The 26,604-nt window shown below is 45.2% G+C and overlaps 2 protein-coding genes across 6 annotated transcripts in view; one reads left to right on the top strand and one right to left on the bottom strand.

Moving 5' to 3' along the window:
- The window catches only part of SRPX2 (sushi repeat containing protein X-linked 2), a 72,540-nt gene extending 61,583 nt beyond the window's left edge, over positions 1-10,957 (top strand). For both annotated transcript variants that reach the window (XM_030208887.1, XM_030208888.1), the window contains exons 9-11: positions 500-633; positions 6,115-6,236; positions 8,222-10,957. In XM_030208887.1, the coding sequence (XP_030064747.1) occupies positions 500-633; positions 6,115-6,236; positions 8,222-8,402 (437 nt within the window). In that variant the 3' untranslated portion in view covers positions 8,403-10,957. The remainder of the gene's footprint in view (positions 1-499; positions 634-6,114; positions 6,237-8,221) is intronic.
- A 2,036-nt stretch (positions 10,958-12,993) lies between these two features.
- The window catches only part of SYTL4 (synaptotagmin like 4), a 110,654-nt gene continuing 97,043 nt past the window's right edge, over positions 12,994-26,604 (bottom strand). For all 4 annotated transcript variants that reach the window (XM_030208883.1, XM_030208885.1, XM_030208884.1 and 1 more), the window contains exons 17-18: positions 25,823-26,031; positions 12,994-13,250 (exon numbers count right to left, since the gene is read on the bottom strand). In XM_030208883.1, the coding sequence (XP_030064743.1) occupies positions 13,105-13,250; positions 25,823-26,031 (355 nt within the window). In that variant the 3' untranslated portion in view covers positions 12,994-13,104. The remainder of the gene's footprint in view (positions 13,251-25,822; positions 26,032-26,604) is intronic.

The following is a 26,604-nucleotide window of genomic DNA, read 5'->3' as shown; positions in this document are numbered from 1 at the left end:
TTTTCCCTAATCCTATGCAGAAGCAAGGGGGCTTGCTGCTGGAGGGCTTTTAGTTACGATTCCAGAATTCCTGGTTTCCTTACAGGCCAAAGTTGAACAGGATACATTTGTTTATAATTTAGTAAGAGCTGAAAAAGTGATGTTGCATAGCACTACATTTCTGTGTGGCGACTTCTGTCTGGAGGTAACATGACACTAGAGCAGCACTGATCCCAGCATGCACTGCAGAATGTATTTCTAGGGTAGAGCTCAGCTCACCAACATCATCTGGCCATTGCTAAATTATGCAATTTAAATTCTATTGCACAGTAGTTCTTACATGTGAAATCAGCATTCTGAATAACAAAATTATGACTGGATTAACATCTCACTTCAGAGCTTGAATCACTTAGGCACAGTCCTTTGATAGGGTTTGTGTGTATGAACATTGAACACCTGATGACCTTTTCCTCATTTGCTCTTGTCTTCAGTACTCTCTGCTTTTCCCTCCATTCTCCAGCTATGCAAATAAATGTTGGCGTGAACTCAGCTGAGGCGTTTATGGATCAGTTCTTTGAGAAACGTCGACTTGTCTTTGTTTCTGCTCCTGAATCCTCAGACCGCTTCTATAAGCTTCAAAACACAATTCTGCAGGTGAGAGCATCTCCTGACTCCCCGCAGCATGCCTGGAAACTGCAGAGCTCCATCCTGCTGTGTTGACATTATCCTTATTTCTCCACACTCAAACAGCAGGACCTAAATTTGTTTTCCACAGGCTGCCAGATCTAACACATGTGTCTTCATATATGACAAATAGCTTTTTTTCTTTTTTGTTTCATTAAACACAGCCATACACCTCTCTCTGTGAGGTTGATACTCAGACAATTTATCCAGTGAATTTTGGGAGTTAACCAGATAAATTGTGGTTTTTTAATTTTTTTATTTTCTGGGTCACCTCAACCAGACTACAAGTTCTCTGCTTAAAATATATTTGGTTTTCTTAATTAGGGATGATGTGTCAAAAGTAAACCAGATAGAGTGCCATCCACTTATCTTTTTCTGGTTTTAGTCAGACTGCACATCAAACTTCACAGAATAAAGATATCCAGTTAAGTTTAACTAGCAATATTCAACGAAACCAACTTAACCAGAAATCTGGTCAGGGCTGGTCTTAGCAACTGAGGGGCCCTGTACAGACCGGTTTGGTGGGGCTCCCGGTCCTTGGCTCCTGCCACCCAGGGCTGCCTAGAGGGAAAGGGATGGGGGAAAAAATTCCCTGCGCCCGGGCCACCAAGGAGGGCCCAGCGCCAGAGTCTCTCACCCTCTCTTGCTCCCAGGTCACTGGCGCCGTAGTCCCGTTTTCACCTGCCTACCCTCAGCTCCCTTCTGTCTGTTGTCTGACCCCCTGCATTTAATCTCTAAAGCATCAGTGCAGCACCTTCTCTGCGAAAGCGGCAGATTGCCTCGGGCGGGCCTTCCCTCACTGTGTCCCACCCTCCTCTGATGTAACTTCCTATTTCCGCAAGGGCGGGACACAGTGAGGGAAGACCCGCCTGAGGCGGTCTGCCACTTTCGCAGAGAAGGTGCTGTGCTGCTGCTTTAGAGACTTTTCTTTAATTTAAATGAAGGTGGTCGGATGGCAGGCAGAAGGGAGCAGAGGGTAGGTAGGTGGAGACTGGGAACTGCTGCACCGGCGGCCTGAGAGCAGGAGAGGGCGGCGACAGCAGTAGCGATTGAGGAGTGGGGGGGGCAGGGCGGTGGCGATCCAGGGGGGGGGCACGGCCTTGCCCCAGGGCCAGCTCAGTCTCTCGGCGGCCCTGCTGCCACCTAGCCCCACCCCCATTGACAAGATTTTTTTTTACTTATTTTTTTAAAACTTTTTATTTATGAAATTTCAGATAAAGAGAAATCAAGCAAATCTCCTATAGAACCCCCCTCCCCCAACAAATGGTCTAGCAATCCCCCAACCATTGTCCATCTCTGCCTCTCTTTCTCTCTCCTCATCCTGCCCATCTCCGTCTCCCACCTCTTATCAAGCATTGCCCTTCATTTTTCCTTACACACCCCAAATGGACCAACACTACCTTTTCTCTCCTCCTCCTCCTCCCTCTCCCCCACCCATCACAAGGTCCAGCATCTTCCCTTCTTGACACCCCTTTGTGACCTGCACCCTTCCCTCAAGGTTCTTTAATAGTTTTTGCAGCAACGGCGTCGGTACATTGAAAAAGAGCCAGGCACTATAGAACCTCTCATTTGAGCACTAGGAGGTCACTGCCAGTTCTACTTCTTTGATGCATGACTCCTGTTGCACGTAGGCAGGACCTGGCAGCGACTTCCTGGCACTCAAACACGAGGCTCCACAGTGTCTTGCTCTTTTTCAATGTACCAATGATGTTGCTGCAAAAACTATGAAAGCACCGCAAAAGGAAGGTTTGAGGGGAGGTTCGCAGATGGGTATCGGGAAGGGGAGATAGAGAATCTCATGAAGGGGGGGAGGGGGGAGAGAAAAGATGTGCAGAACTTTGCTCTGCCCTTCAGCGGCAGGTCTGCAGTGGGACATACTGTTGCTGTGGTCCCTTGGGAGTGCAAGGACCTGTTCGGCTGCCCCTGTCTAAGACCAGCCCTGAATCTGGTTATCTTTAACTACATATCAGCCTACAGGGCTGGCGCAACACAGTGGAAGGGGGGAGCTGACGTTTGCAGGGCTCCAGAGCTGCCAGAAACCAAGCACCACCTTACCTGTTGCACTGGCCCACAATGATCTCCCTTCATGTTGCTGCAGCTGGCGGCTGCTGCCAGAACTGGTACCTCCACTCGAGTGCTGGGTCCACCAGCAGCAGCAACAATCAAAACATTTCACGCCCTGTGCTCTCATTTCTCAAAGGCCCTCTCTGGACCCGCCCCCCACTGACACAAACTTCCTGTTATGAGGAGGTGGGACCAAGAAGGCTTTGGGGAAATGAGAGCACAGGGCGTGAAGCGTTTTGATTGCTCCCTCTGTCAGCGACCCGGAGCTGAAATGAAGGTTCTGGTTCTGGCAGTGGCAGGTAGCAGTAGCACCAATTTCAGGTGTAATGCAAAGGACCAAAGGGGGGGGGGGGGGAAGAGTACAGAAGGACCTGGGGTGAGGAATGCCAGTGCAGGATTGGGAAGGAAGGAAAGAGGGACAAGCTGGACATGAGAAGGGGCATAGACACAGACAATAAAGAGTTGCTATAGAAGCAGGGATCATAGGAACAGGGATACAGAGGGGCAATTCTGGCCACAGGGGGAGGAATAGGGGCACAGAGGGGCATTGTTGGATGGAGAGGAAGGGAGGAGAAGAGGAAGGGGGAAATGCTGCACATGGATGGAGGGGAGAAGGAGAAGAAATACTACAGATGGAAGTGAAGAGAAGAAAAAAGGGGGAAATGCTATACATGGAAGGAAAGGAGGAGAAGGGAAGAGAGGGAGGAGATGCACATAGAGGGGAAGGGAAAAGAGAAGGAGGAGATGCTGTGTATGGATGGAGGGGCTGGGAAAAGATGAGCTTCCTTCTCAAATCTGTTTAGTTTTCCAACATGAAAGATCCATGACAGAGATGAATGTGAACTGAAGAAGAAAGGAGGCGAGAAAAGAAATAGCAAATGGACAGGAGGCCTTGGAATCAGAGTTAAGAGCACAGGCAGGGAGGAGAACCAGAGACCAGGAACAGGATGACTAGAAAAATAAAATCACCAAACTACAAAGGTAGAAAAATAATTTTATTTTTATATGTCAGTTTTGAGAATTTACATCTGCTGTCTTTATATTTTGCTCTATATAGGAGGAAATGCATTTCTATTTCTTTTGTGTTGTGCTGCATGCAGAGTCTGGGACTTAAGATTCAGTTTAATTTTTGCCTGCATTAGTACTTTTAGTTTGTGGTTACTTTTGTTGTATTTGAAGAGGGACTATGGAGGAGATGAATGTCAGCACGCATTGGGTGGTGTTGTGACCCTGTATAGAAACATATTTGTACGAGTGATTTTAGAGAGAGAGAGTGAGAGAGTGAGAGTGTGAGAGAGAGAGTGAGTGTGTGTGTGTGTGTGTGTGGGGGGGGGGGGGGGGGGAGTGTTTGCAGCAGGATCGCCGAGAGGGGGTGGTGGGGAAATTCCCCCGTGCCTGGCCTCCAAGGGGGGCCCGGCCCTGGGATCTATCTCTCTTCTGCTTCTGACAGGACCCATGTGATCACATTAATACAATCACCCGGGTCCTGACAGGAGCAGGAGAGAGACAGACCCCGGTGCCAGGCCCTCAGAGGCTGGGGAGGAGCAGACACAGTTGGATTCAGGGCCCCTCGTTTGGCTGGTGGGGTTCCCCAAGCCCTGCCAGCAGAAGTCTTCCCTCCAACACTGTTTGCCGCATTGCCTGTCCTGCTTCCACTCACGTTGCACATGCTCGGTTTTGATGAAATTGAGCATGTGCGACTTGAGGGGAAAAGCAGCCACAAGGCAGGCAATGCGGAGAACAACACTGGAGGAAAGCTTCTGCTGGCAGGGCTTGGGGACCCCACCACCCAAGATATGTGCAGTTGTGGTGAGGGGCAGAGAGGTGGGGCAAAATGTGCCCCCCCCCCACTTTGGGCTCAAGCCCGTCTCTCAATTTGGCCTAGCTATATGGCATCCTGGGGTGGGGTGGTATCTTGGGGGGGGGGGCAGCGGCAGCACTTCCCCAGGCCCAGCTCAGTCTCTGTGCGGCCCTGGTGTAGTGTGAGTATGGAAAGCATGGAGATGGAGATGTTTTTGTGTGAGGTGCATGATGTGATGAATATCATTCTAAGACTATTACTGACACTTGAGAACGATATATGTGCCCAGTGCGAGACATCAATGAATTAACTGCTAATTTCGTAAACAAGAAAGCACAAAAAGCTAAGTGGCTGTAACCTTTTGTAAAATCTTTAATTCAATAGTAGCATCATATGAACAAACAGAGTTGGCATAGGAGTTTTGGGAAAAGGGGTGTGTATGACCTGCTAATAATATTAATATCTGTGTCTTCCCTCTATGCATAAGTGACTATTTAGTGTTATGTGTCCACAGCTCTACAACGTTGCTCTTATAGCACTCCGCTTGGAAACTTCTTTGCCTGCGTTTAAGGCTCAACTTAAGACCTATTTGTTTGTTGCTGCCTTTGGCCTTAGCTACACTTCGTGGACCGCCGATTCTGTGGTTACCACCAGATTTTCTTTTCTGCTACCCTAGATGTCCTCTTCTCTCTCTTCTCTTGTATAAGGAATTCTTTTCTGTTTTTATTATTCCTTATAGTTTTGTAATGTAAACTGCTCTGATGGCTTGTCCCTAGGATGGTATATTAAGCTACTTAATACACTTGAAACTTGGGAAGAGGGTGCTGATTTATAAGTTGCAAGGGGGGGGGGGGGGGGGGTGCCAGAAACCCTTACATTGGCCTTGTCAGCCTACCTGTAATCTCTAGGGACTGTGGTGGTAGACACTGGTGGTCACCTAGCAGAAATGTTGTCTCCCTCCAGTCTAATCAAGATTCAGTGTTGCTAATAAGAATGATGGTATAACAGTACTTGATAATGAGTAATTAGGACATGGGTTAAATACTTGTTTTTATAACACCACCTTATGTCTGAGTGATGCCTGTGAAGTGATCACTCATGCGACTTGTGATCTTCAGTTTGCTTGGCATCTTTTTATTGAATGGGCTCTGGCATAGGGTTGATATTAAGATACCTGTAGGCAAGATATAGGGTGACTATGCATGTCAGTCATGACAGTTGCCAGAGGATAAGTTTTTTTTACACAGACATCTTTATCAAACTGAACTTTGCTACATCCTTTGACACTACCACTAGAAACTAAAAAACACATGGCAAATAAATAGTTTGTGTGTTATGCTTTCAAAAACATTGTGTAATGCTGTGAGATTCCAACTTCCTTTTAAACCACCAAGCCATAGTGGAGCTAAGACCCAGAGAGCAAAGGAACTGATGAGAGCATTTGGTAACTAATACAAATCATATCACATCTCATCATGTTTTTATATCATTGTGAATTGCAGAGGGATGAAGCCTTTGGGTGCCCCAGTTACTTGATAAAGCTGTTTCTTCATGAAAGGTTGACACCTTCTGTCTTTTCTCTACAGCAAGCCACTTGTGGCCTAGAACTGCGTCATGTAACTGTGGTAGAGCTAGTGGGACAGCCCCCACATGAGGTGGGACGAATCCAAGAGCTCCAGCTGTCAGCTGAGATTATTGAGAAACTCAGGTACAAAGGCTGGGGAGAGGTGCAGGTGAAGGTTTTTGATGCCCGTTTACTTGCTATTTGATACCAAATGAGACCATAGTGAGGAATAAGCATGTAGAACCTAGGAACTGGTCTGTTGTACACTTCACAGGAGTAAGAACCCATGAGACTGAATTCTTATTCTGTATATTAAGGCAGTGGCGTAGCCAAGGGTGGGCCTGGATGGGCCTAGGCCCACCCACTTTGGGCTCAAGCCCACCCAGTAGCAGCACACCTATGGTGTCTGGCAGGGATCCCCAAGCCCCACCAGCCGAAAACTCCCGTCCCTCCTGCATACCAGCCTTCCCTCTGATGTATTCCCGCCTATGTAGAAACAGGAAGTTGCAGCAGAGGGAAGACTGTGGGGCCAACATGAGCACTGTGTATTAGTTGCTGCTCGCTGCCGGTGAAAATCTGCTATTTAAAAGGTATGCAGAGTAGGGGGGATGTTTGAGAGACCATATGGCGTGCAGGCAAGAGAGTGAGAGACCAAATCACTTGTAGGACAGGGCGGAGTTCTTCTGCCCACCCATCTTGGGCCCAGGCCCACCCAAATGTAGGTGTCTGGCTACGCCCCTGTTAAGGAACTGGTACATGGATCCTCCAAGGCTGAGAATCTGAATCATAATTTCTTACTTTAAGGCACAAGCAGGGGTGTAGCCTGGCTTTTCTCTGCCGTGTCCTTCAGCACAGGAGGTGGGACAGAGCAGAGGAAAGGCTGTGAAGGGATCAGCTACAGGCAACTTGTTTACATTGCTGCCTCTGCCATCCTACAACTTTGGAGGACTGCTGGGGGGTAGAGCTGAGAGAGATTCTGGATCTGTGCAATTGGGGGGGGGGGGGGGGTGGAAGACAGAAAGAGATGTCAGAGCCACACATAGAGTGGATGGGGACAGAGAGAGAGATGCCAGAACCACATGAGGGGAGGAGGGAACAGGAATGCCAGAGGAAACAAGAAAGAGAGAGACCCAGACTAAACCTGAAGGGGTGGGGGGGGGGGGGGGGAGAGGGAGAGATTCTGGCTTAGGGGTGGGGTGAAGTGTGGGAAGGAAAATTGAGAGAGAGAGTCTGTCCTGGGGTTGGGGGGAAAGGGAGAAGTTAGACATGGAAAAGGGACAGGGACAGAGAGAAGAGATATTGGGCATGGAGAGAGCATAGGCACAGGGACACAGAGGGGCAGTGCTGCTCAGAGGAGGAGAATAGGGACAGGGAAACAGAGGGAAGATGCTGGATAGGATGGATAAGGGATGCAGAGGGAAGATGGACACAGAGAGAGAAGAAATGTCAAACAGGCAGAAAAGAGACACTAGGACAAAAAAGGTAGAAAAATCTATTTTTCTGAATGTATTAATTATAATATGTCAGCTTTGGGAAATGTGCATCTCTGATACCTTGTATTTCAATTTCTATTATGATGTCAGGTTTTCTATATAAGTCTGGAATGTGAGTTGTTTTATGCAGGATTTGTTTACTGAAGCTCTTCAAGGGTTTCCCTTCTGTCCCTCTCCCCTCCCAGGGATAGATGGTGTTATAGGAGTCCATCTTAATTATTTCTGCCTGGGGCCCATTCAGGGGTGAGAAAACAAGGCAACCATTCCACCAAATCCAACCTGGCGATAAAAGCAAAAGGCAAACATAATTAGAAGATAACCAGTATTTATTTAAATGCCAAAGGCTCCCAGAGATTTACACTGAGATGGCCACGTTTTGCCTTGAAACGGTTGCATCAGGGGCTGTTATCAGCTCATAGAAAAGTACAAACTTCACTACATCTGGTCCAACAGATAAGCAAGGTTAAAAGCAATGCACCTTCCCTCTGTATGCACATTTGTTTTTTGCTCATTAGAAAAGATAAGTTTAAAATTGGTTCCTCACACAATGCCAGGATTCACTTATCAATCCAGAAAATATTGTTTTAAAACTGGGCTAAATCTCCAACTCTTCTGTATTCTGTTTCTCCTTCACAGGCAAGCCCTCCATCTCTCCCGCTCATATTTTAGTGTCGTGCTCATCGACAAGTACGGGATGGACCGAGAACGATACAGAGAGCCAGTGAGCTCAGATGAACTCTTTACCTTTATAGATAATTATCTGTTGAGCCATCAAGAGGCTGCCTTGCGGGCTACGAGCACAGACCCCTGTGAATGATCCTGAAGACTTCAGGATACCGGTCTGTCAATCCAGATAGAGTTCAAAGATTCAAAATCATCAGCCATATACTGGTGTATATACTGACCTCTGTCTATCACATTTTCTTCCTTTGAACTATAGTTTCCCACTATAATTCCTCAAATCTGATCAATAATTGAAATATATATTCTCTTCCTCTCTTTGCACAGTTTCCAAGGTTTACACAAAGCTGTACAATTGTACTGAGAGAACAGCAGCCACAAAACAGGAAGCTGAAAGATCAGTGTATGCATCCAGACAGGGTCAGATTAATGCCCTAAGCACAGCCCAACAATGGTGTCATTCAGCCTTTTCATTGCTTAACTGACTAGACATTAAGACTCAATAAGTGCTGAGAAATATTGTACAAAATATATCATAAATAATGCTTAGAAAAATACTGAAATTTATGTTGGATAATGGGTGTGGCAGACAGTCGTGAAAGAGTTAAGGGCATGATAGCTAGGGGGAAAAACTCTGTGGTATACCCCTACCCTTGGTGCTCTAAGCACACACTCATTTTGCTTAATGGTTAATCAGGGCTGCATTCAGAACAGGCAGTGGGGAGTGAAAGAAACAGATTGTAAGGATAAAGATGCAAGAAAGCAATGAAATGGAGGTGCTTAGTACTTTCTCTTATTACACAAAGGGGGAAGGGAGAGGAAATGAGATCATTCACCATTGCTTGTATTCCATACTCAGTGCTGAGGTCATCAGTCTGGGGTGGAATGAGTTCATAGTTTTGTTTCCTATATGGCTGTGAAGTCATTTCTTTGTGACTTGCCCAGGGTCACAAGAAGTTGCAGTGGGAATCAAACCCAGTTCCCCACCCACAACCATTAGGCTTGCTACTCCACTTCCAGATTTCACAGGTGTACACTTACTGTTTCTGCTTGAAGGCAAAAACTTGCTTCCTCTATCCAACACTTTGGGTGCACCTGCTGATTTTTCAGATCAACTGTTATACACCCTGGTCCAGGCAGGCCATCTTCCAATAATCCCCACCAACTTCACTATCAGCTTCAGCCTTGGTCTTCTCTCCCTCCAAGTCCCTAAGTCCCGCTGGATCTTTAGGGAACCACTCCTCGGTGCCTGAGTGCACCTCTTAAAAGCCTCAGCACACATCTAGGATGAGAGCAAACTCAGAAAGTGAATGTGATTATGAAAGACTTCTCCAATGATACCTTCCCTTTGGGAGTCTTAAACACACAACCTCCTTTCATACTTGCTTTCCCTTCACTGTCTAAAAAGATTCTAAATTCAGAGTATTGTCTCTAAATGATTAGTTTTGCACATAACATGACAGGTTATGCTGGAGAGGAGCCGCCAAATTCTCATCTAAACATTTGCATAATGCTAAAGCGAGCCTTCCTTCTGCAGTTCATAAACTGTAATATGGGTAACAAATTAAGATATGCTCAGACCAGTGGCACCCAATAGAAATGGGATAGTCTCATGATCTCTGTTTGCGTTTATTGGTACCCAAGAATTTTCTTTCACCACACATAATACAAAACTAACTTAGCTCAGTATTTCTAGTAGTAATGCTGCTTGTCTAGTTCTCTCTTTTATTACAATGTCCGTTTTCCTTCCATCAAACTTTTTATTGTTGGCAATGGGCATGGCCAGAGGTGGATCAAAATGTCTGTTTTCTACAATTTTATCAGACGTTTGTCTACACATTGATGTACTACGTATTTACATTGTTTCCAGTGGATGAGATATGCTACCTTATTGTGCCTTTCGGCATACATTATTTTGGACATTACATTTGGTGGTAAAACATTAGACCATTTCAAGTTCAGTGCTACAAAATATGCATTTTGTCTGTTTTACCAGGTTTTTTTTTTGTATTAACTGTGAACCATCTTACCCATAATCCACTATTCTGCAATCTGCACTGCACTTAGAAAGGGTCATTGTTTTTTTGGATTTTATTTATGTAAAGGAGTCACTAGTGTCCTACTTGTAAATGTAAGATTAACTTAAGAGGATGAAATTGTTCCAAGCAAAGGCTTGGCTGAGAAACTATTTGTCATTCTCTTGCTGGGAAGAAAGGGAGCGTGTGAATCAGCAGAGGGCAACAGCTGTAAATGAAGCAGCCGCAAACTCCAAAGCAGATGTGAGTTTTCTTTCCAGGACAGAATCTGTGCAATACGTTTCCAGCAATCAGGTGCTAAGGCCTAGAGTCTGGACTGTTACCAGCAGGAACGGTTCTGCGTCACTAACAGCTATGAGAACTAGTCCAGAAAGGGAATGAAACGAAGCAACAGCAGACACTCCATCATTCAATTTAAAGCCTGCTGCTTTTCTTGCACCCTTGTTTCTGTGGCTTCTTGGTGTGGCTTATTGAAACAGAATGGGTGCGGTGTATACGATGGTCTCTGACATTTTGCTTTCTCAGTATCTCCTTCTCTGCTTGTCAGTGAGCACACATTGTCCCATATAGGGCACCAAGAGATCCGCGCCAAAATCCAAGCCTATTCTATAACAATGTATGTAACATAATTGGCTTAACAAGCTAATCAGCCTTGATAACAGCTCCTAAGCAATAATGAGCACTAATTGCTAATTAGAATTTACGCTCACAATTCACTAAGCGCATTCTGTAATGCAGTGCACCTAACTTGTAATGCATGCAGGCAAAAAAGGAGTGTGGTTATAGGCAGGGAAATGGGCGTTTCGTGGGCGCTCCAAAATTTACGTGCATTGTTATAGAATATGGCCCAGTCTGCCTAAATCAATGCACCAGGATTTATGCCACATTTTCACTGGTGTAAATGGATGCACGTAGTTTTAGGCACTGGGATATAAACTAAGCCTAAATCTAGGTGCCACTTATAGAATACACTTAGTTGGCACTGATTTCCACGCCGATTTTTCAGGCACCATTTAAGGACTCTCCCCTGTATGCATCATGGTGATGTCTGCACAGGGCTAAGATCTGCTTACTCACAAAAGTGGGAAGGACTGAGCAAGAGAACCCTTCTGAAACACTGATCTTCTCAGGATGGAATAAAGTCTGACTGACAAAAAAAAAGCAGCGGGTCTGTGTTTTAATCAGCGATTTTAAGCCTCAGCGGTTCTATTCTGTCCCTTAGGTTTCCAACTTACTTAAAACTAGCTTCTGTTGTGCTGTAGCCACACGACTCAGCATTTGAAGCTGAACAGGGGGCTTTATTCGCTCATACTCTTATTAAAGGAGTCCGCTTTCCATTAGTAACATCTATGAAAATTTTAGGAGTCACACTGGATGCTACATTATCATTTGAGCCCCATGTGACATTTTTAGTAAAAAAAAAAAAAAAAAAAGGTCTTTTGGTGTATGAGACGTCTTAAGACGCATGAGAATCTGTTTGAACTATATCAGTTTAAGATAACAATGCAATCATTAATAGTTAGTCAGTTGGACTATTGTATTCTGTTGTATTCAGGATGCTTGAAGAGTACAAGGAAGAAATTAGACATTACAGAATGTAGCACTGCGTTTGATATTCTTTCAAATTTACTGGCAAAATATTACACTTTTGATGATTAAGGTGCATTGGTTGCCAGTGCAGGCTCATGTTATTTTTAAAGTATGCACCATGGTATTTAAGATCTTATATAGTCATGCTCCACAATACATGATTTCTTTAATATCTTTACTGTCTTCTACTAGGGTGACCATAGCCAGAGACCCAATTAAATTGTGTTTTCCATCAAAGGGGTTAAATAAAAACATATTTTTGAGCTTAATCTTCCTTTTGTAGCTTCTAAGATATGGAATGAACTTCCTTTAGATATTAGAACAAGTTACTACAATTTCATAAGTGTCTTAAATCTTGGCTGTTTCAAAAATATTTGTTATGATTTGGTTTATGGAAAGGATATTACATTATTTTTGTATTTTTCCTAGGTATAGGTATTTTAATTTAATATTGTTATCTGTATTGAACTTTAAATGATATATGCGGGCTATAAGTGGTGATGTGTCGATGTATTGTATTGGTATTATCTTAGCAATTACAGTACTAACCCTTGGTCAAGCCCACATTCCAGAGCTCCCCCCTCCCCAGAAATCTGCAATAATTTTATTATTAATGGAATGTCCAAATAAATTAAGTCAATGAATCTCAAAATGGTGCCTTTACCGAATATGTGACAGTCAGGTGCCCTCTGAGCACCTAGATGCATCCCATTGTGGGATACCAGTGTCCCCTGACTAGTACCTCTCTCTTTAAATGATTGCTTAAGCCTAGCAGCACTATATAAATGCAGTAGTAGATGTCACTTTGTACAACCTTCTCCTACCCCAGCGTATGGGCTGTAACTAAACACAGAGCAGTGGCAGAACAGGGATGTGAATGGCCACTAGTCTAAAAAAGGAAGAGGGTGGGAAACAAATCCCTTTCCCTCCTGGGTTTAGGATGAATGGATAGTAACAACCAGAATATTCAATGAAGAGCTTCAGCACAATGTGCAAAGATTGATGAAGGAATTTATTTCTCATAATCATACTAGACAAAAAATTTAAAAAAAAAGGAATAAAAATGCTGAGCATAAACACCCTTTAGCCTGCTTTAAAATTAAAAAAGGTATCTGATTTTTATATTTGAATATATATGTACACACAGTGTGTTGTTGGTTTTTTTTAAAGAGAAAACTGGCAATTCAGTTTCTTGCTTTGGTACTAGCCCGATTAGTTTGGCTTTGGTTTAGCCATAGTTGCCCGGAGTGGGAGTGTTCCCTCTGCCCAGGATCCTGGAAATTGCCTCATCTTCTGCCAAAGGCTCACTTCTTCTCCTGCAGAATCCATCCAGTCCACAGGCTCTCCATCACTCAGGCCTAGTCAAAAAGGAAGAAGGGAAAGCAGTGTGTTACTAGCAACATTGTTAAGGAGAAGATCTGTCACACACAGCTCCTGGCCTAGATGTACTGACATCACCACCTTTAAAGCAGGAGGACTGGCAAACCAGACACAAGGTTCTGTTTTCTGTAGAACAAACAAAAGTCAAATGGGCTGTGAGGTGAGAAATACTTTTTTTTTTTTTTTTTTGAATGGTGGTGGTGGTGGGGGGTGGGCACTAAACACTTTATGGGTCAGGCAGCTTCCTCCTGCTTCCCCCCCTCCCCAACAGTTCTTAATCAGAACTCCTGGCACCCTGAGCCTATTTGCAATGACATGGATAAAGTGGTAGAGTAGCCTTGTTAGTCCACTTTTAAAGGTAATAAATATAAAGAAAATAAGATACCTCCTTTTTTTTATTGGACTAACACTACATTTTTTGATGAGCTTTCGAAGGTAACCCTTCTTCAGATCAGAAATTCAGAAATGAGCAATGATGAGATCTCATTTCTGATCTGAAGGAGGGTTACCTTCGAAAGCTCATCAAAAATGTATTATGTTAGTCCACTAAAAAAAGGTGTCATCTTCTTTTCTTTTCTTCCTATTTATTACAATTACATGGGAAATTCCTTCTCCCCATTTTATATCCTATTCAAACCCACTTAGACCTAATCACTGCAATAACTATCCTCAGTTGGAGGCCAAGTATAAGAACAACTTCTGGAACCCTTCAGATCCCATGTCACAGTCATGGCTAGGACTCAGGCCCCTTGACTCACTGCTTGTTCAGGGTTCCTGCCTCCGCCCCATCTCACTGAGGCCCAGATGCACCAACCAAACATAAAAAATCTAAAACGTAAAAGTCCTTAACGAATTTGAAAAAAAACGAAGAATGCACCAAAAAAACAAGTTGCACATGTTCGGTGCGGTATTGAAAAGTACAATGTATTAAACATTCGTTAAAGTGGTGTAATCCCTGTCGGTAATCAGCCCCTAAAGCATGCGCAGAGCAGCCAAGCGTTTTGCTGGCTGCTCTGCGCATGCCACAAACGTCAAAACAACAACAAAAAAACCACAAACACGTGGCTCCCCGCTAAACTAAAAACATAAATAAAAAATGGATCAGGAGGGGGCAAAGGCGCTTGTCAGGAGCGTCCTGTATGGACGGCCTTGCCCCCCCCCCCCCCCCCCCCCCGCTTCTCCCTGCACGAAAAATCCAAATTTTAGCAACCCCGGCCCCCCTCCCTTCCTGTTCCTTTCTCTCTACTCTCCCACAGCTCCGCCTCCCGCCATCCTCCGCCCCCCGCCCCCCCAGAGGTCATTGCCGCCGGGCCTCCCCTCCGCATTACCGGGCCCGTGCAGCGCCTCACACCTCTGTGTGTGAAGGCGCTGTACGGGCAAGAACAGCTGATCGGCGATCAGTGATGCCTCCTCCAACGTCCCTCCGTTCTTCCTGGGCCCGCCCTCCTCTGACGTAAGTAACCTACTGTTCCTCTGAGCTGGAGTCGAATAATGAGACCTTGGTGGCCTTCTTCTGGCCGGGTTTGGTCTCTCAGATCAAATCAGCAGGGTGAGACCTCCTACCGACCCTAGATAACCTCATCCTCCTCTGCACCCGACATCCGATTCCAAGAGTGAGCACAGGAGCAACAAGCCAGCCGAGGGTCGCAGCACAGTCCTTTGCCTTGGCCGAGGGTGGGGAGCTTATGCAGGTAAATTTTTTTTTTGTTACATTTGTACCCCGCACTTTCCCACTCATAGCAGGTTCAATGTGGCTTACATATTATATACAGGTACTTATTTGTACCTGGGGCAATGAAGGGTTGAGTGACTTGCCCAGAGTCACAAGGGGCTGCCTGTGCCTGCAGTGGGAATCGAACCCTGGTCCCCAGTTCCCCAGGACCAAAGTCAACCACGCTAACCACTAGGCCACTCCTCAGATCAAGAGAAGCAGTGTAGGCTGACCCAAAATCTCTGCCTGTACTGTGGTGAATAAGTGCAAACAGAAACAAAGGCAATGGTCCACAAACAGAAATAGATGTCACAGAACAAGCAGACCAAAAGATCAGAAATGCTGGATTATTTATTCAAATAAAACCCAACATGGCCATGTTTCACCCTCAGGCTACGTCAGGGGTAATAACTAATTTATTTATTTATTTATTGTATCCCACATTTTCCCACCTCTTTGCAGGCTCAATGTGGCTTACAATGTATCGTTCTTGGTGGTAATAGATTAGAACGTAATCACTTATTGTTACATAGAGATATTGAATAACATATTAGAAGTTTAAAGCAAGCAGATATTATAAAAATAGTTCTGAGTAAAGGCGTGGGAGATGTATACATTTATATTTGTTATTCTATGTGGTATGCCTTTTTAAAAAGATGGGTCTTCAGTGATGTTCGAAAGTTTGTTAGTTCGTAGATCCTTCTCAGGTTGTGCGGCAATGCGTTCCATAGCTTGGCACTCAAGTAGGTGAAGTTTGCTGCATGCGTAAAATTGTATTTTAGACCTTTGCAGCTTGGGAGATGAAGATTGAGGAATGAGCGGGCTGATCTTTTGGCGTTCCTTGTCGGTAATGTGGCTTACAATACATTAATAAATTAAAATCATATCAGGGGCGTAGCCAGACAGCAGATATTGGGTGGGCCTAAGCAAGAAGCGGGTGGGCACCAAATGATCCCCCCCCCCCAAATAATATCTCAGCTGATGTGGAAAATGCTTCTCTCCACCTTGGTAGTATGCAGCAGGCATGCACTGAAAACTGAGCATGCACAGGTGTCAGTATCGTGGAGAGCAGCATTTTCATTACGATCAGGGGAAAGTCTTCAGCTGGCAGAGCTTGGGATCCCCACAGCTACTGCTACTGTTGGGTGGGCATGAGCCCTAAGTGGGTGGGCTATATGCTACTGTTGGGTGGGCTTGAGCCCTAAGTGGGTGGGCGTTGAGGAAGTGTGGCCAAATGAGAGTGAGTGAGTAAGTGTGTGTGTGTGTGTGGGGGGTGGGTGGGGGGTTCAGGAAGCGCTGCCAGATGAGTGTGTGTGTGTGTTGTATAGTTCAGTTTTGGGGGGGGGGGGGGATCCTGCTTTGAAGAAGGAAGGAAGCGCCTCCTCAGCGCGATGCCCTCCCCCCCCCGCTGCCATCCCACCCACCACGATGCACCCGCCCGCTGCCATCCCACCCACCGTCGCGTAGTTTTGCTGGCGGGTGACCCAAAATCCTGCCAGCAGAAGTACTGTGTTGTCTGCTAAGTCTCACTCCAGCGATCTTCGGCATTGCTTGCTAGTCTGTGCAGGGCGGGGTTCTGTGCGGCTGATATCCTGGACGTGCAGGATGTCAGACGCACAGAAGCCCTGCCTGCACAGGCTAGCAATGCCGAAGATCGCTGGAGTGAGACTCAGCAGACAACACAGGACTTCTGCTGGCAGGGTTTCGGGTCCCCCGCCGGCAAAGCAACGCAACGGTGGGTGGCTTGGGGGGGGGGGGGGTTTTGGGGGGGAGGTGTTGCGGGGGGGGGGGGGGGTGTTGCACCTCCTGCATTCTGTGGGCGGGGCTTCTTTTCAACTGCAGCTTTGGTGGGTGGCTTGGGGGGGGGGGGGGTTTGGACCTCAAACACTGGTGTCCGGAGTCATTTGGACTCCGGAGCTTTGGAGGTGGTTTTCCTCCAGATTTTTTCCGCGGGTGGGTTGGGAGGTTGGTCGGCTGCGTTTCCTAGGCAGGGGGAGGAGTAGGTTCCCTACTCCTCCACCTGCTTGGTTGCGATCCCCATTCCCTTCCTTTAGTTTACTGTTCTGAAGACAACGTTCTGACGTTTGACGCGTGGGCGGGGCACGGGTCAGTGGAGTGGCTTCACCACCATGAATCCACGAACCCTTCAGGGAGTGATTGAGTGACTTCAGAACATTGTCTTCAGAACGTTGAGGGTGAGTTTTATTATAGTAGATATAGATAGATAGAGATATATATCACTCAATTTACTTTTAAATTATGACATGTAAAAGCAATAAAGCAAAAAAGAAAAAGACAAACATGACAAAAATCTCAATATAAATATGTGCTTAGTTCTATCCAGTGTGAGATCATACAGTGCAGAATCAAAGGATAAAACAGTCATAATCACCATCTGAATGTAAAATCAAGTCACAGCCATACAAAGATAAGTGACTAGCACTATACAAAGAGGACTCGTACCTACTACTACTACTACTACTATTTAGCATTTCTATAGCGCTACAAGGCATACGCAGCGCTGCACAAACATAGAAGAAAGACAGTCCCTGCTCAAAGAGCTTACAATCTAATAGACAAAAAATAAATAAAGTAAGCAAATCAAATCAATTAATGTGAACGGGAAGGAAGAGAGGAGGGTAGGTGGAGGCGAGTGGTTACAAGTGGTTACGAGTCAAAAGCAATGTTAAAGAGGTGGGCTTTCAGTCTAGATTTAAAGGTGGCCAAGGATGGGGCAAGACGTAGGGGCTCAGGAAGTTTATTCCAGGCGTAGGGTGCAGCGAGACAGAAGGCGCGAAGTCTGGAGTTGGCAGTAGTGGAGAAGGGAACAGATAAGAAGGATTTATCCATGGAGCGGAGTGCACGGGAAGGGGTGTAGGGAAGGACGAGTGTGGAGAGATACTGGGGAGCAGCAGAGTGAATACATTTATAGGTTAGTAGAAGAAGTTTGAACAGGATGCGAAAACAGATAGGGAGCCAGTGAAGGGTCTGGAGGAGAGGGGTAGTATGAGTAAAGCGACCCTGGCGGAAGATGAGACGGGCAGCAGAGTTTTGAACCGACTGGAGAGGGGAGAGGTGACTAAGTGGGAGGCCAGCAAGAAGCAGATTGCAGTAGTCTAAATGAGAGGTGACAAGGGTGTGGATGAGGGTTTTGGTAGAGTGCTCGGAAAGAAAGGGGCGGATCTTACGGATGTTGTAAAGAAAGAAACGACAGGTCTTGGCGGTCTGCTGGATATGAGCAGAGAAGGAGAGAGAAGAGTCAAAGTTGACCCCAAGGTTTTGAGCTGAGGAGACAGGGAGAATGAGAGAGCCATCAACAGAAATAGAAAACGGGGGGAGCGGGGAGGTGGGTTTGGGGGGGAAAATGAGAAGCTCGGTTTTGGTCATATTTAATTTCAGGTGGCGTTGAGACATCCAGATAGCAAGGTCAGATAAGCACGCTGAAACTTTGGTTTGGATGCAAGGTGAGATATCAGGGGTAGAAAGGTAGATTTGGGAGTCATCAGCACAGAGATGGTAGGAAAAGCCATGGGATGAGATTAATGAACCAAGGGAAGAAGTGTAGATAGAAAAGAGGAGGGGACCAAGAACAGAACCTTGAGGTACGCCGACAGGCAGAGGGATAGAAGTAGAAGAGGATCCACCAGAGTGAACACTAAAGGTGCAGAGGGAGAGGTAGGAAGAGAACCAGGAAAGGACAGAGCCCTGGAATCCAAGTGAGGACAGGGTATCGAGAAGTATGCTGTGATCGACAGTGTCAAAAGCAGCGGAAAGATCAAGAAGAATGAGGATGGAATATTGACCTCTGGATTTAGCCAGTAATAGGTCATTGGAGACTTTAGTAAGTGCAGTTTCGGTTGAGTGGAGAGGGCGAAAACCAGATTGTAATGGGTCAAGAATAGCATGTGAGGAGAGAAACTCAAGGCAGCACGCTCAAGTAATTTGGAGAGAAAAGGAAGGAGGGAGATGGGTCGGTAATTAGAGGGACAAGTAGGGTCAAGTGAAGGCTTCTTAAGGAGAGGTGTGACCACAGCATGTTTAAAGGCAGCAGGGACAGTCGCAGTGGAAAGTGAGAGGTTGAGAATGTGACAGATAAAAGGAATAAGAGTAGGAGAGATGGCATTAAGAAGGTAGGTGGGAATGGGATCAGAGGAACAGGTGGTACATTTTGAGGAAGAAAGGAGAAGTGTAGTTTCCTCAATAGTAACTTCAGGAAAGGAGGAAAGGGAATGAGGGGAAGGAGAGAGAGGGGAACGGACTAGTGGAGGGAGAGCTGGTGAGGTAGAGAAAGCAAGGTTTATCTTTTGAACCTTGTTGTGAAAGAATTCAGCAAGGGTCTGAGGAGATAATGAAGGGGGAGTTGGGGGAGGGGGCACCTTGAGGAGAGAGTTCAATGTGGTGAAGAGAAGTCGAGGATTAGAGCCAAGAGAGTTGGTCAGTTGGATATAATAATCCTGTTTGGCACGTAAAAGAGCAGATTGGAAGGAGGACAGCATGAACTTAAAGTGTAAGAAATCAGCAAGGGCCCGAGATTTCCGCCAGAGGCGTTCGGCGGAGCGGGTACAGGAACGTAGGTAGCGGATATTAGAAGTCAGCCAAGGTTGGGGTTTTGTACGCCTTACAGGGCGGGTCATCAAAGGTGCAAGAGTGTCTAAGGCAGAGGATAGAGTATTGTTGTAAGAAGAAACAGCCTCGTTGACAGACGTGGATGGTGCCACAGTAGAGAGGAGGTTTGAAACATGGGAGGATAGAGATAAAGGGTCAATATCGTGAAGATTCCTAGATAAATTAGATAGGATAGGACGGGACTGGGAGGGAGGAGATTTAAGTGTGAAAGTTATAAGATGATGATCAGAGGAGGGATGATCAGAGACAAGGAAACTAGAAGGTGAACAGTTGGAGGAGAAGATGAGATCAAGACAGTGACCATTTTGATGAGTGGGGGAGGTGGAGCATAGTTGGAGATTAAAGGAGGACGTTAAAGCGAGTAACTTGGAAATATAAGAGTTGGAAGGATCATTAGCAGGAATATTAAAGTCACCAAGGATGAGAGAGGGGATTAAAAAAACCGACATTCTCCATATAGTTCAATTAGACCCCACCAGCTTACAAAACACATGAACAAATTTGTATAACATCACAAAAAGGATTTCAAGCACAACTGTGCATTTTAGCACATTTGCAAAAGACAGATCTCTAGTGTCTGCACAGGGCTCAGATCTGCTTACTCACAAAAGCAGGAAGGACCTTTCTGAAACATTGATCACTAATCTTCTCAGGATAGAATAAAAGTCTGATTGAATAAAAAAACAAACAACCCCTCCCCCCCAGTGTGTCTTAATCAGTGATTTTAAGCCTCAGCAGTTTTATTCTGTCCATTAGGCTTCTAACTTATTTAGAACTAGCTTCTGTCAGCATTTGCAGGTACACACAAGGTCCTTTATTTGTTCCTGCTCTTATTAAAGGTGTTAGTTTTCCATTAGTAACATCTTTGAAAATTTTATGAGTCATGCTGGATGCTACATTATCACTTGAGCCCCATGTGACATTTTTTGTAAAAAAAAAAAAAAAAAAGAAAAATGATATAGACAATGTATACTCTATGTGGACCCAAAATCTCTGCCTGTACTGTGGTGAAAAAGGCCATTACGCCCTCAGATGCCCCAAGAAACCAGGAAACTTTCATGCCTAGTCCTGGCAGGGGAAGCAGGCCTAGGTCCTTCCATACAAATTCCCTGAACAAAACTGTTGGTTCCTGCTACTGTAGGAGTTAGACCACAAGTTTTCCATTGAAGCTTTTATCGACTCGGGGGGCTGGCGGGAGCCTCACTGACGAGGCCCTCGTCCGGCACCACAAAATTCCTATCCAGGAACTACCAAAGCCTCTACCAGTTTCATTTGTTTAGGGGAACATGCAAGGACATATCAAGGCAGAAACAGCTTCCCTACATCTGAGGATTGGGGTCCTTCATAAGAAAGCCATAGTTCTATAAGTGCTCCAGATGGCAGTTAACACCATCATACTGGGTCTATCTTGGCTACAGAAGCACACTCCCAAATTGACTGGGAGCAAGGAGAGGCCTCAGCCTAGAGTACACCTTGTCTATATCATCTGGTTTCTGTGTTTCCCTTCATTCCGATGGCAGCTAGTAAACCAGAGAGTGGGGGAGCTTCTATACCGAGTCTACCACGATTATGCTGATATATTCTCCAATAAACAGGCTGAAACTCTGCCGCCACACCAGGACTACGAATGCCCCATTGATTTGGTACCCGGGAAAGACGCCTCCGAGGGGTATCGTCTATCCTGTCATGCTCCAAAACCGAGGCAATGTCAGCTTACATTGAAGATAACTTACAAAAGGGGTTCATCCGGCCTTCCACATCTCCTGTCAGAGCGGAATTCTTCTTTGTAGGCAAGAAGGACAAGGAGCCGGTTTGCTGTATCTTCGGGTAAACTAAAGATTTCAAAGCAGGGAGCATGGGTGCACAAGCAGAAGGGAGTGGGCAGGTGAGCCGGACCTCAAAAAAAGGTGCCGGTACGCCGTACCAGCGCGTACCGGCACAAAAAAAGCACTGTGCATCACCAACATGCAATGACTGGGTCTTCTCCTCCTTGTGCAGGGCTACAGATACTGCTGCAACAGCCTCTAGCCTAGGCAGCAGACCTGACTTGGCAATCAAATCTGGATCTCATGGCAGAGCAAAGCAGTGCAACAGAGCTAGCAAACCCGGATAAAATACATTTTGACTACTTTTTAGAGATCTATATTGCCTTCACCAAGTCAGTACAGAGAAAAAAAAATAATAATAATAAAGGTCTCCACTATCTCTCCTGCCCCCTCATTCTTTTATTTCACGGACAGAAAGGTTTTAATACAACCATTGACATATATATTCAGGCATCTTGGCTCATTTTGCTTGGACTTGATGTCAGAACAGTTCTCAAAACGCTACTCAAATATATTAACTTAATGCTGGCCTTGCATCTCAGGCTACAGTACTCTGCTATAGCATGGAGGGACCCTCTACCCAATGGTGCCACCTCTGGTTAACACAAGTCATCCCTACTACTACTACTTAACATTTCTAGAGCGCTACTAGGGTTACGCAGCGCTGTACAAATTAACAAAGAAGGACGGTCCCTGCTCAAAGGAGCTTACAATCTAAAGACTAACCCAAGAAAGGAAGACAAGTGGACCAACATGACAACCACCTAAAACAAGAAGACATAAGCGATAAGTATCTCAGAGTGGAACAAAGCCTCCAAAACAATAAACCACTAAGAAAGTAGACAGTTTGATGCCCATGTACAGTACATGTACTCTTAACAACAATCTGTGATACCTGAATGGCAATGTGAGGCAAGGTTTAAATTTGATTACTTGGGTGTGCAGACCAAAATTATTGATTTTTGTTTAGTATGTGTAAGTTATGGGATTTTTGTTTGTTCATTTTATTCAGGTGTTTAAACAAAAGTTTCTATTTCAGAGAGCAAAATTACCAATAGCGCATCCTATTGATGACAGGAAAAAAAAAACTTTTGATTTTTCTGTCTTTTCAGGTCATTGACACTCCCCGTGTATTTCAAATAAATCCATATCCCTATTTAAATACTCACCTTTCCCAAATGGATGTTCAAAGCACCTAAAGATTAACACTAGCAAGGCCCCAATAACTATCAGTATAAAAAGGCATAATGAGCAGCCTTTTCTGCAGCTTATACCCTGGGGAGTTTTCTACCTCTACTGAAGATTCAGCTCAGCATGAGACAGAACATTTCCTTATTCTACATAGTGTATATGTATACTAAAAAAAGGGCCTGATATTCAAAAGGATTTATACTGCTAAATTAACATCTTTGAAAATTTACTAGGGCGGAGTGCCTACCTTTATACTCAGTTTCACTGACCTCCTAAATTAGGAGCATAAAAAGTGGCAGGGAAAAAATGTTAGGAGCTCAGTACCGATTTTCAGCACTAGGCTCATAAAATCCAGACAAATAAATAGCAGTTCTAAATTTATAAAATATCTCATAAAAGAAATCAAACCCAACCAGTACTGTGCACAACATACAAAAGAACATGTGATCAATAATAAAATTCACATCTAGGTTACTTCAATATTTTTCAGAATTGCTTCCTCCATATATTTATTAATTGTGTTTATTTTGAAGGAAAAGGACTTCAGACACTCTTCATTGCTGCAAAGTAGCTGTTTAAAGGGTCTTATCATTCATCATTCGCTGGTCCAAAAAACTCTCCAGAATTTTTTTTTCTTTAAAGCATTTAAAACCTCTTTTCAATAGCAACAGTTCGGTGTTGTCTTATTGCAAGCACTTAACAGAGCCAGTAGCGATTCCAAAAATTGGAAGAAAAAATAAAAGGCACTTATTTGCATACAGTGGTGGAAATAAGTATTTGATCCCTTGCTGATTTTGTAAGTTTGCCCACTGACAAAGACATGAGCAGCCCATAATTGAAGGGTAGGTTATTGGTAACAGTGAGAGATAGCACATCACAAATTAAATCCGGAAAATCACATTGTGGAAAGTATATGAATTTATTTGCATTCTGCAGAGGGAAATAAGTATTTGATCCCCCACCAACCAGTAAGAGATCTGGCCCCTACAGACCAGGTAGATGCTCCAAATCAACTCGTTACCTGCATGACAGACAGCTGTCGGCAATGGTCACCTGTATGAAAGACACCTGTCCACAGACTCAGTGAATCAGTCAGACTCTAACCTCTACAAAATGGCCAAGAGCAAGGAGCTGTCTAAGGATGTCAGGGACAAGATCATACACCTGCACAAGGCTGGAATGGGCTACAAAACCATCAGTAAGACGCTGGGCGAGAAGGAGACAACTGTTGGTGCCATAATAAGAAAATGGAAGAAGTACAAAATGACTGTCAATCGACAAAGATCTGGGGCTCCACGCAAAATCTCACCTCGTGGGGTATCCTTGATCATGAGGAAGGTTAGAAATCAGCCTACAACTACAAGGGGGGAACTTGTCAATGATCTCAAGGCAGCTGGGACCACTGTCACCACGAAAACCATTGGTAACACATTACGACATAACGGATTGCAATCCTGCAGTGCCCGCAAGGTCCCCCTGCTCCGGAAGGCACATGTGACGGCCCGTCTGAAGTTTGCCAGTGAACACCTGGATGATGCCGAGAGTGATTGGGAGAAGGTGCTGTGGTCAGATGAGACAAAAATTGAGCTCTTTGGCATGAACTCAACTCGCCGTGTTTGGAGGAAGAGAAATGCTGCCTATGACCCAAAGAACACCGTCCCCACTGTCAAGCATGGAGGTGAAAATGTTATGTTTTGGGGGTGTTTCTCTGCTAAGGGCACAGGACTACTTCACCGCATCAATGGGAGAATGGATGGGGCCATGTACCGTACAATTCTGAGTGACAACCTCCTTCCCTCCGCCAGGGCCTTAAAAATGGGTCGTGGCTGGGTCTTCCAGCACGACAATGACCCAAAACATACAGCCAAGGCAACAAAGGAGTGGCTCAGGAAGAAGCACATTAGGGTCATGGAGTGGCCTAGCCAGTCACCAGACCTTAATCCCATTGAAAACTTATGGAGGGAGCTGAAGCTGCGAGTTGCCAAGCGACAGCCCAGAACTCTTAATGATTTAGAGATGATCTGCAAAGAGGAGTGGACCAAAATTCCTCCTGACATGTGTGCAAACCTCATCATCAACTACAGAAGACGTCTGACCGCTGTGCTTGCCAACAAGGGTTTTGCCACCAAGTATTAGGTCTTGTTTGCCAGAGGGATTAAATACTTATTTCCCTCTGCAGAATGCAAATAAATTCATATACTTTCCACAATGTGATTTTCCGGATTTAATTTGTGATGTGCTATCTCTCACTGTTACCAATAACCTACCCTTCAATTATGGGCTGCTCATGTCTTTGTCAGTGGGCACACTTACAAAATCAGCAAGGGATCAAATACTTATTTCCACCACTATATATTCGAGCTTCTATCCTAATCCATATGACCATCTCTGGGAAACGGTGACTAAAGTTATCAGAAAAAAAATAAGATTTTAACGAATTTTGTTACAGCAAATAACTTGTAATACAACAGTCTAAATTCCATCCTTTTATATAAAAAAGTTCAAACATGTAAGAACCCATGACATGAAAAATCAGCCACTCTCAACATTTTGGATCCACTACTTTGGTCACCCAGTGGCGTTCCTCGGGGGGGGGGGGGGGGGGGGGGGGTGGGTGCAGTCCGCCCCAGGTGCATGACGCTGGGGGGGGGGGGGGGGGGGGTGCCGCGCGTGCCTGTCCTCCGTTCGTTCCATGCTTCTTCTCTGCCCCGGAACAGGTTACTTCCTGTTCCGGGGCAGAGAAGAAGCATGGAATGAACGGAGGACAGGCGTGCGCGGCACCCCCCAGCGGCATGCACCCGGGGGGGGGGGTTCTTTCGTGGGGGGTGTTGCGCTGCATCCAGGGGGGGGCGGGGCGCATCGGCGATCCGTCACGGGTGTCAGCCCCCCCTAGGAACGCCACTGTAGTCACCTTTCCCCAGGCAGGTCACATAATTAGGGAGCTCGGCTTTTTTTTTTTTTTTAATGGGCCCATAATACAGTATGGCAGATAAAGATCAAAATGCTCTGTCTTCCTAGTAAGGCGGTAGGGTTGTAACTGCTACTCTGTTCAGGCCACCCTCTTCATACCTTTGTGTAGGTAGTTCATTACAAATCTGGCACCTAGGAAAAGGGAACCACTAACATCAAAAAGAGGAAAGCAGATGACTAAGAGAGGACATGTACTGATAAGTATCTGACTAGATGATACCCTTACCATTGCCAACACCCAGCCGCACTCCTCCCAAGAAGTCATTGCTGGCCAATGGCTCACGGTCCCAGACTGTCAATTCCAGGCATACATGCTGGAGATCTTCTGGCTTTACACCATTGTACACAAAAGTATGGTTGTAGTGTGGGTTCAGTGTCTTCTTTACCACTGGTGTCTTCCTTTTGGTGGCTTTGTTTCGTATAGGCAGCAGATAACTAGAGAAAGAAGAAACTACATTCATTACCAATCAAGCTTCCACCAATATTTCTTTTAATTACCACCACTACTGGTGTAAAAATGTAAAACCTGATACAATACACCACCTCCAAGATGGCTGCCATTTGGAGGAAACCAGTGTTTATAAGAAGTAAAGGTACTTTTGGTTTGGAGCTTGTTGAGTTGAAAGACAACAATTAAATGTATTTTCCCATTTTCAAAAGATGTGATAGATACCCTCGGAAAGGAAATATTAGGTCTTACCTTATAATTTTCTTTTCATTAGTCCTTCACACTATTCCACAGCCTGTGGGATACTTGTGTCCATCAACCAGCAGGTGGAGATAGAGAACTAAGAACTGAGCTGAGACATATCTTTCTTGGCATCCAGTCCAGCTCCTCAGTATTTACGTAGACAAGCAGTAAGGAGAAACTCAGAATAAACACAACCACCTTAAACAACTTGCTAACCTAACACTAACCAGATAAGCAAACATGTGAGGTCCTCTCATCTCTGGACAACTTGTAGAGAACAAGAGATATGCAGAAAGCACAATGCAAGATGACAAGTC

The sequence above is a fragment of the Microcaecilia unicolor genome, chromosome 7 (genome assembly GCF_901765095.1).
Source record: "Microcaecilia unicolor chromosome 7, aMicUni1.1, whole genome shotgun sequence".
Lineage (NCBI taxonomy): Eukaryota > Metazoa > Chordata > Amphibia > Gymnophiona > Siphonopidae > Microcaecilia > Microcaecilia unicolor.
This window is presented reverse-complemented; position numbering and strand designations above follow the sequence as displayed.